Raw genomic sequence first — 9831 nt, forward strand, 5'->3', positions numbered from 1 at the left:
CAACTTTCCATCAATTACCAACTCACTGTCTTTTGTAGGGTTCCGGCCCAACCATTGTTGTGCGTCTTATAGCTTTTTAGAAAAAGAAGAAAGTCTGCCATTCCTATAAAGTTTAACCCTCCATCTCACTGAAACTGATCCAATTTGAATTAGAACTTGTATTCTAGACAGTAATAATTTTGTTCAACCTTCTTTCCTTCATGTTTTCACTCCTGCTAATTTTGAAATATTGGTTTTAGTTGCTTTTTTGGTGTCAAAATTGAAATTAGCCAAGCCACTACACTATATGCAGGTACAGAGCCCAGTAGTGTAGCTCCATCAAGCTAAGAATCTGCAAATGTAATTGATATTTGTCTAATGTCTGACAGAAGCTTCCTTCATGTTTTCACTCTTGCTAATTTTGAAATATTGGTTTTAGTTGCTTTTTTGGTGTCAAAATTGAAATTAGCCAAGCCACTACACTATATGCAGGTACAGAGCCCAATAGTGTAGCTGCATCAAGCTAAGAATCTGCAAATGTAATTGATATTTGTCTAATGTCTGACAGAAGCGATCGATCCATAATGACTTCTACCATCTTTTCGCTGATTGCTGTTCTTCCACTTTGTGGGTATCTTGTGGCAGATTGTTGTTGTTGCACTTTTTGGGTAAGTAGGGAGTGAAGCCCTCTACCACTGTTGTTTGAATTTCTGCAAATGTAATTCATATTTTTCTAATGTCTCACAGAAAAAAATGACCAGTAATGACTTCTACCATCTTCTGCCAGATTGTTGTTCTTGAACTTTGTGGGTATCTTCTGCTATATTGTTGTTTTTGCACTTTGTGGGTAAGTCTTCTGCCAGATTGTTGTTCTTGAACTTTGTGGGTATCTTCTGCTATATTGTTGTTTTTGCACTTTGTGGGTAAGTGGGGATTGAAGCCCTCTACAACTGCTGTTTGAATTTCTGCAATGTAATTCATATTTTTCTAATGTCTCACAAAAACGAAATGAACAACCGTAATGACTTCTACCATCTTCTGGCAGGTTGTTGTTCTTGCACTTTGTGGGTATCTTATGCCAAATTGTTGTTCTTGCACTTTGTGGGTAAGTGGGGAGTGAAGGCCTCTACAACTGTTGTTTAAATTTTTGCACACGGTTCTCAATTTGTAATGGCCACAACATTCAGGTACTCCTGCTAATTTTGAAATATTGGTTTTAGTTGCTTTTTTGGTGTCAAAATTGAAATTAGCCAAGCCACTACACTATATGCAGGTACAGAGCCCAGTAGTGTAGCTGCATCAAGCTAAGAGTCAACAGGATAACCTGCTGGTAATTGGGAGTGAAACACTGTACAGCTGTTGTTTGAATATCTGCAAATGTAATTGATATTTGTCTATTGTCTCGCTTAAGCTTTCTATTATTGGTATGCAATTGTTTTTAGTTGTAAAAACACTTTTGAATTCACGGTGTTACGTGAACTGTTTCATCAATTTTACTGGAAAAAATGACATTGCTTTTGACTGCAAAAATTCCTTTCGATCCATTGGATTCAGAAAACGAGTCTGAATCCATGAGAAAATTAGTTGGAACAGTGCCAACTGTCGCTTAGAACTAATTTATATTTTCGTTAATCTAGATAGTTCAGTGATTTTAATTAAAATAATGAAATTGTTTTTTATTGCAAAAAAGGTTATTGGAGCCATTGACTTCTGGAAAGTACCCAGACTCCATGAGAAAGTTAGTTGGCGCACGTTTGCCTCGGTTTACCAGTCAAGAGGCGAGAGAACTGAAAGGCTCCTTCGACTTTCTTGGTTATAACTACTACTCAACATACTTCACAGTCAACAATCCGCATCCACCAAATCCTCCCCATACGGATTTCGTATTGGATTCTCAGGCTAATATATCATGTAATATTGCAGGCCATAGTTTTTATTTGTGTAGTTTTTATAATGAAACAGCTCAAGTTTATTTGGAGGAGCTCGTGTTTGATCCCTATTTCATTGATCTGTTCTACAGTCTTACACTCTTTCTTGTTTACTATTTTGACATTTATCATTGCCTGTTGTCTGAGTTTCAGATGAAGTTGACGGAGTCTACATTGGATCAGTGGTGAGCCTATCTTCATAAAAGTTTATTGAATTATTTCAACGATGATAGAAATTCAATTCAATTCAATTTATTGTGTGATATGAGGATACCCTGATAAAAAAACATATTGATACTATGTTCATATGTTTGCAGGAAGGAGTCTCCACTTACAGGTCTTATCCAGCGGGACTAAAGGACATAATAAACTATACAAAACACCGATATAACAACCCCCCTATATACGTTACCGAAACTGGTACTTGAGCCTTGACATTTATTGAAGAAGAAGAAATATTTCTATATGTTTTCTGAAAGATCTGAATTTGGAATGAAGGGATTATTAAGGGTATCTTGTGGCAGATTGTTGTTGTTGCACTTTTTGGGTAAGTAGGGAGTGAAGCCCTCTACTACTGCTGTTTGAATTTCTGCAAATGTAACTCATATTTTTCTAATGTCTCACAGAAAAAAACGACCAGTAATGACTTCTACCATCTTCTGCCACATTGTTGTTCTTGAACTTTGTGGGTATCTTCTGCTAGATTGTTGTTCTTGCACTTTGTGGGTAAGTGGGGATTGAAGCCCTCTACAACTGCTGTTTAAATTTTTTCACATGGTTCTCAATTTGTAATGGCCACAACATTCAAGTACTCCTGCTAATTTTGAAATATTGGTTTTAGTTTCTTTTTTGGTGTCAAAATTGAAATTAGCCAAGCCACTACACTATATGCAGGTACAAAGCCCAGTAGTGTAGCTGCATCAAGCTAAGAATCAACAGGATAATCTGCTGGTAATTGGGAGTGAAACACTGTCCAACTGTTGTTTGAATATCTGCAAATGTAATTGATATTTGTCTATTGTCTGACAGAAACGATCGATCCGTAATGACTTCTACCATCTTCTGGCTAATTGTTGTTCTTCCACTTTGTGGGTATCTTGTGGCAGATTGTTGTTGTTGCACTTTTTGGGTAAGTAGGGAGTGAAGCCCTCTACAACTGTTGTTTGAATTTCTGCAAATGTAATTCATATTTTTCTAATGTCTCACAGAAAAAAACGACCAGTAATGACTTCTACCATATTCTGCCAAATTGTTGTTCTTGAACTTTGTGGGTATCTCCTACTATATTGTTGTTTTTGCACTTTGTGAGTAAGTGAGGATTGAAACCCTCTACAACTACTGTTCCAATTTCTGCAATGTAATTCATATTTTTCTAATGTCTCACAGAAACGAAATGAACGACCGTACTGACTTCTACCATCTTCTGGCAGGTTGTTGTTCTTGCACTTTGTGGGTATCTTATGCCAGATTGTTATTCTTGCACTTTGTGGGTAAGTGGGGAGTGAAGGCCTCTACAACTGCTGTTTAAATTTTTGCACATCGTTCAGGTTGTTGTTCTTGCACTTTGTGGGTATCTTATGCCAGATTGTTGTTCTTGCACTTTGTGGGTAAGTGGGGAGTGAAGGCCTCTACAACTGCTGTTTAAATTTTTGCACACGGTTCTCAATTTGTAATGGCCACAACATTCAGGTACTCATACTTTTATATATACATATACCATCTTCTGGCAGATTTTTTGCTTTCACTTCGTTCTCTAAGCTTTCCACTTTGTGTCAGCAATTATACAAGAAAATCATGACCCAACATTGCATTTAGGCTTATGTTTCTGAGTCTAAAAAGATACCCATGAGCAGCCCATAGCTTCTTTGGTAAAAGCAGGTTGTTATGGGAACAGGTTTAATATCTACCCATGGGCAGTAGGTAAAATAGCAGATGGTGAAACTTTGGTAACTCGTGAACAGGTTTATTCGATAACTGAGTCCATTTGGGAAGTAAATAGGCTTGACCTTCTATATATAAGCCAATTTGATAGCACATGTTAGTATTACATAGTGTGCTTTATAAGAAAGGGCTTTAGTTACACCTGTTGGCTTAACATGTCTTTCATACACTCATTACTTGTCCTCTTTAGCCAATTGTTTATTAGAATAGCTTGGACCCAATCTACCACCAAGATTTCATTTGAGATCTGCCCCTGATGTCAGATACATCACCTAATTTCACATTTACTTCTGCCGTCACATACATCATTTCATATGCCATTTGCCCCCATGTCAGATCGATCACTTAATTGCACCGATTGCTCACTTAACGTAAGCTTTTTGTTTTATGCCGATCATTAAATACTGGCCTGCTCCAATAAATGCTCCTCATATTGGATTATATCCCCTCCAATCTGATCTTCAAGTATTCCAGCTCCATTCCAAATCAATCCGTATATGTACTTACTTCTGCACATGTCAGGAATCTACCCCGCATTCAACTCTCGCGATCTAGCACGCCTTTCCTTATTTGGTTGTACAGTAAAATATTATCAAAAACCCAGTTCCATTCACACTTAAAACCAGCTTGCAAACACGTTGAACTCTTTTATAAATTGGCAAAAGCAATGCCTAATTTCTCGCTTACAAAACAAAACCACCTTCTGCACCTAGATATTGACATACATCTCCCCGCTTCACATAACATGGAATCCATTAGCATAAGCCAACTTACTCAACTCGCGGCATTGTTTCTCTTAGCACTTGTTCTCATGGCTCTTCTGATTATTGACATCGTAAAAGTCGAAACACAAAGAAAAAAGAAACCAAGAAAACAATAACATCTCGAACGAAGAGCATATGAATCTACAACAAGTACTTGGCATGATTATGGAGTATATTTGAGTTACAGCTCACATATTTGTGGAGAGATAGTCAAAATTCTGAATCTCAGGCCTATTTTTGCATTATTTTACCCATTGTCTTAATTCCCCGCTTTCTTCTTTGTTACAGGTCTACGACGGATGCTTCAAATATGCATTTAGATCTGCCATGGTGGTGCAACTCGCATTTTTTATGCTTCTATCGTCTTTGCTGGGATGCTGGTCTAATGTCCTAATTGTTAACATTCGTGCTTGTCTTGTATTCTTCACATGTTACAGTTTGTCATAAGAAATGCTTATTTTCAAGGTTAAATGTAAGATTCAAGGCAATTTTCATGCTACTAGTGTCTTGAATTGATAATATACTAGCATTAAGCATCGATTACGCTTTATGTAAACACAAATTCTTTTCCCCAATATAGTCATCAGTTCTCTGGTGTACCATTTATGCCCACCTACCTGAAGCATGGACTACAGGGGTACTTCTTAAATTTTCCATGGTCTCGTGCATTCCTTTCATCAGTGTGATCATGCAATAATGGGCATTTGGAGAAGTTGCAAGGTAGCTATTACTCCATTTTGGCTTTCATGCAATATTAAACAAATTTCAGAAATGAGGTTTTCAAATTTCATTTACTACTAGGCATCACACTCTTACGGTGTTAAGATTAGACTAAATTTGCTTCAAGCTCGACAGCCGGCTGGAACCTGAACCTTGAGCTTGAAGATTACATTAGCTTTGGAAGTATGCCCACACATTCTGACATACTTAGTTTGGTTAGGATTCAGACCATTATTTCTAGTTGAGCGACAGAAGCCTTGGAAGTATGCCAACACACCTTGGCTTACTTAGTCTCATCAAACCATAGAACCATCTTAGGATTAGTCCCTGCTTACCAAACTTCATGGGAACCTGAACCCTGAGCTTGAAGATTACATTACCTTTCGAAGTATTCCCACACATTCTGACATACTTAGTCTGGTTAGGATTCAGGCCATTATTTCTAGTTGAGCCATCTAGTTTAGACATATTATCTCGAAGAAAATAGTCTACTTAGTCTGGTTAGGATTCAGACCATTATTTCTAGTTGAGCCACAGAAGCCTTGGAAGTATGCCAACACACCTTGGCTTAGTTAGTCTCATCAAACCATAGAACCATCTTAGGATTAGTCCCTGCTTACCAGACTTCATGGGAACCTGAACCTTGAGCTTGAAGATTACATTAGCTTTGGAGGTATGCCCACACATTCTGACATACTTAGTCTGGTTAGGATTCAGACCATTATTTCTAGTTGAGCCATCTAGTTTAGACATATTATCTTGAAGAAAATACTCACAGTGCCAACAACACCAACTCCAGCAGACGTTTAAGGCATGTGATGCAACTTCTCTTGGCTGTGCTGCATTTGGAAAAGACCTAAAGTTCAACTTGATGCAGGGACTTGCTGCCTCGCAGCTTCCCTTGTTTTTATATAATTTGAGTGAGTCTTAGGATAAAAAGCATGTGTTTCTTTTGAGAAATTTAAAAATACAAAGATAAAATATGTTTATTTTTGTAGACTTAATATTCAAAATAGCTTCTAAACCAAATATCAATAAAATAAGTAATTTTAAAAACAAAGGAAAATAAAATTATTCATAAAAACATTTTAGTCAAAATTCTGTGAATATGATTAATAATAATAAATCATTATTAAATTAATATATTTCGATATTTTTACATTTTTGGTCATATTATTTTTTATTTAATATTCTTTTACTTTTTTTGTTTTCGTATATAATAGCGTCCCTTTTTTATTATATATATAAAATATAAAATAAAATAAAATAGTAGGAGAAAAATAACTTTGTCAATTTAATACTAACAACGATAACATCCTTTTCCCTATGTTTTCTGGCCGCCAACCCTCATAAGGTAGGGTGGGGAACCAATATGGAGGATTTCAATGCAGCCAAGATAGCAGAAAACATGGGACATAGTCTTAGACCTGCTGGAAAAGAATTAATATGTAAATTAGGAACGGCTGTGTTAATTTGGTAATGGTTGATATTGAACACAACATGGGACATAGACTCGCTGGAAAAGAATTAACTTGCAAATTTCTTAACCATAATAATATATTGTTAGATTGATAATGGGTGATAATGAAGAGAATTATTTATTTACAAATATGGGTGGATTTGTCAATGTTAGTTAATAAAAATGTAAGTGTTTCCATTTTTTTTATATTTTAGAAGAATAAATATATTTTAAAATTAAAATAATTTTGAAAAAGTTTTATTGAAATACTTACAGAAAGTGTTTTTTTAATGGTAAATTATATAAAATTAAATATTATTTTTAATTTTAATTTTAAAATTTTTATTATTGGATGAATTTTTAGTTCTGCTTTGTAAATATTTGGTTTTTTTTAACATAGTTATTTATGTTATCTTCACTGGAGATGACTTTACTTACTCTTTTAACTAGATTGTTTCAAGTATTTATAATGAGTTTGGATCTACTTTTATTCTTGTCAATCTCTTTATTTTTGACATTCTTTCTCATAGAGTAGTTAGATAAGGTGGGGTTTCTGGTTCCTCCGCTAAGTGCATCATGGCAAGCTAAAAATTTAGTACATTGCCTACCAAAAGGTGTGAAATATTCAAAAAGACGAGGTTAAATCTATTAAGATCAAAGAATATATCCAATATTTGGAGGATCACACTCATCTCAAAAGACTTTCGTTGTGTGGATTCGAATGAAATGGAACTCCCAAGGGTCAACGTTTTTTTTTGCAATTATTTTCTCCAACTTGGAGGACACTCGAAGAGTTTTTGAAGGAAGGACATAATTTTTCAACAATTCAAGGCTCTTCATGTGATTATGGAAGGAGCAATATAATATGGAGAAGGAGGATTTCGTTGCAGACTCAGTGTGGGTCCATCTCTTTTCTCTTCCCTAGGAATATTGGGAGGAAGAAACCCTTGCAACTTTGTAAAAGTATCAAAGGCTATCAATACAGTGAGGTACACTTCATATGCATGCAGGATCTATGTTTACATGAATATCTCCTAACCCCTTCCAGCCTCCATAGATCCTCCATAGATATATCTTATCATGATATTTTTTGGAAGAAATCTCTAGATTATGAACAAGTCCCCCTCAGATGTAGACACTGTCATGAATAAGAGCATATTAATTGGGATTTTTTGATGAATGCCAATGAATAGTTTGAAGAATCCATTCGAGAAAGAGATTTGATTTAGGAAAAGTCTGACAAAGAAGACAATTAAGTTCTAAGGATACCTCAAATCCTATCTAGGTCCATAGATTTGAAAAGAGTTTCGAGTCTCTATGCTCTCTGAAGGATTTTTGAGAGAAATTCAATATTCAATCAAGAATGCATTTAGCAAAAGATAAATGCCATAACCCTACAGAGCCCTTGCAAAAGTCTCTTGAAGAGCATCAGCGAAATCCATTACAATCGGAAATGAAGAGATGCCATTTAGAAGACGCAGAAGCAGAAGACCTCAGAGAGGATATGGATCTGAATGACCCACCACTGATTTCCCTTGTAGAAGAATGATATGGAAAAGATGTGAAGGACATGTTATCTCATAAGCATAAGATTATGTATAAAGCCTATATTCCAAGCAAGTAATTAGGCTTGAGTTCCTCAATAGTTTAGACTGTTAAAATATGAATCAAACTTTATTAAATCAACTGAGCAACTTACTGGTGTGAAACACCACCTGTAAGACTGCCTCTGTAGAACACGCTCTATCTTACCATTGATTACATGATAAATATATACATGTAACACATCTAGGGAAGCTGAACAGAATCCTAGAAAACACGAACAGAATCCTAATCTCGGGTTCGGTTTGAACTGTTGCTCCATTAAGGCAATTCTACATTAATCTAACACTCCCCCTTAATGGATAAATGCATTCACAGATATGCCTAACACTTCCCTAAACAACTCAAATTTGATTCTACCAAGAGGTTTGGTAAAATTATCAGCAACATTGTCACAACTATTACAGTATTCAATATGAATTTGTTTTGAATGAACTTTATCCCTCACAAACTGGAACTGTGTATTGATATGCTTTGTGTTCTTATGGAATACTAGGTTATTTTTAAGTTTGATGGAGCTCTGGTTGCGGCATTTGATCACAGTTGCAGCCTTCTGTTCTTCTTCGGCATCAAGGAGAAGTCTCCTCAACCAAACTGCTTCACATGTTGCTGCACACATAGCTTGATATTTAGATTCCACAAAAGACAAGGATACTATGTTCTGCTTTTTGCTGCTCCATGTAATGAACCCAAATCCAATGTTGAATGCATAGCCTGTTATGGATCATCTGTCATCTACATTTCCATCCAAGTCAGAGTCTGAAAAACCTGTCAATCTAACATCACACAAATCACTATAAACAATACCAAAATATAATGTTCCATGGAGATACCTTAAAACACCTTTTGCCGCAACCCAATGGCTCTCAAGGGGCTTTGACATAAATTGGCTCAATGCACTGACTGCATAAGACAAATCAGGCCTAGTTGTAGTCAAGTAGATATGACTCCCAACCAATTGTCTATACAAAGTCACATCTGCCTCCTTAGATCCATCATCATTCTGAAGTTTTAAATTCTATTGTAAAGGTACTGCTGCAGCTTTGCACTGATCCATTCTGAACTTTTCTAGTAAGCTCCTAACATACTTACTCTGTGATATTTTTCCAAAATCCCTCCAGACTTCCAAACCAAAACAGTAATGTAGCTCTCCAAGTTCATTCATCTCAAAGACTTGTGGCATCTACTCTTTGATTTCTTTAATGAGATTATTAGTGTTCCCTGTAATGATTAGATCAGATACATATAAATAAATCAAAACAATCCTTCCCTCTTTATCAAACATGGTATAAAGATTAGGGTCATTTTTGCTCCTTTTATAACCATGTTGCAGGAAAAATGAATCAATTTTATCATACCATGACCTAGGTGCCTGTTTTAGTTCATATAGTGCTTTTGTCAACCTACAAACTAAATGTTCTTCACGTTGTTTGACAAA

At 35.8% G+C, this 9831-nt stretch overlaps 1 protein-coding gene across 1 annotated transcript; it reads left to right on the forward strand.

The window, feature by feature from the left end:
- Positions 1-1671: 1671 nt before the first annotated feature.
- Positions 1672-2341, forward strand: LOC149194922 (myrosinase 1-like). The gene is made up of 2 exons (XM_089407998.1): positions 1672-2092; positions 2225-2341. The coding sequence occupies exons 1-2, from the start codon at positions 1710-1712 to the stop codon at positions 2262-2264; spliced, it is 423 nt and encodes a 140-aa protein (XP_089264124.1). The 5' UTR covers positions 1672-1709; the 3' UTR covers positions 2265-2341.
- Positions 2342-9831: the final 7490 nt, after the last annotated feature.

This window comes from Pinus tabuliformis, chromosome 2_2, assembly GCF_031772625.1.
Source record: "Pinus tabuliformis cultivar Carrire ecotype Pingquan chromosome 2_2, CPIR1, whole genome shotgun sequence".
Classification (NCBI taxonomy): domain Eukaryota; kingdom Viridiplantae; phylum Streptophyta; class Pinopsida; order Pinales; family Pinaceae; genus Pinus; species Pinus tabuliformis.

Coding starts and splice junctions, on each gene's coding strand:
- LOC149194922 (XM_089407998.1), top strand. CDS start 1,710: ATGAGAAAGTTAGTTGGCGCACGTTTGCCTCGGTTTACCAGTCAAGAG. Junction 2,093..2,224: donor GAGTCTACATTGGATCAGTG/GTGAGCCTATCT, acceptor ATATGTTTGCAG/GAAGGAGTCTCCACTTACAG.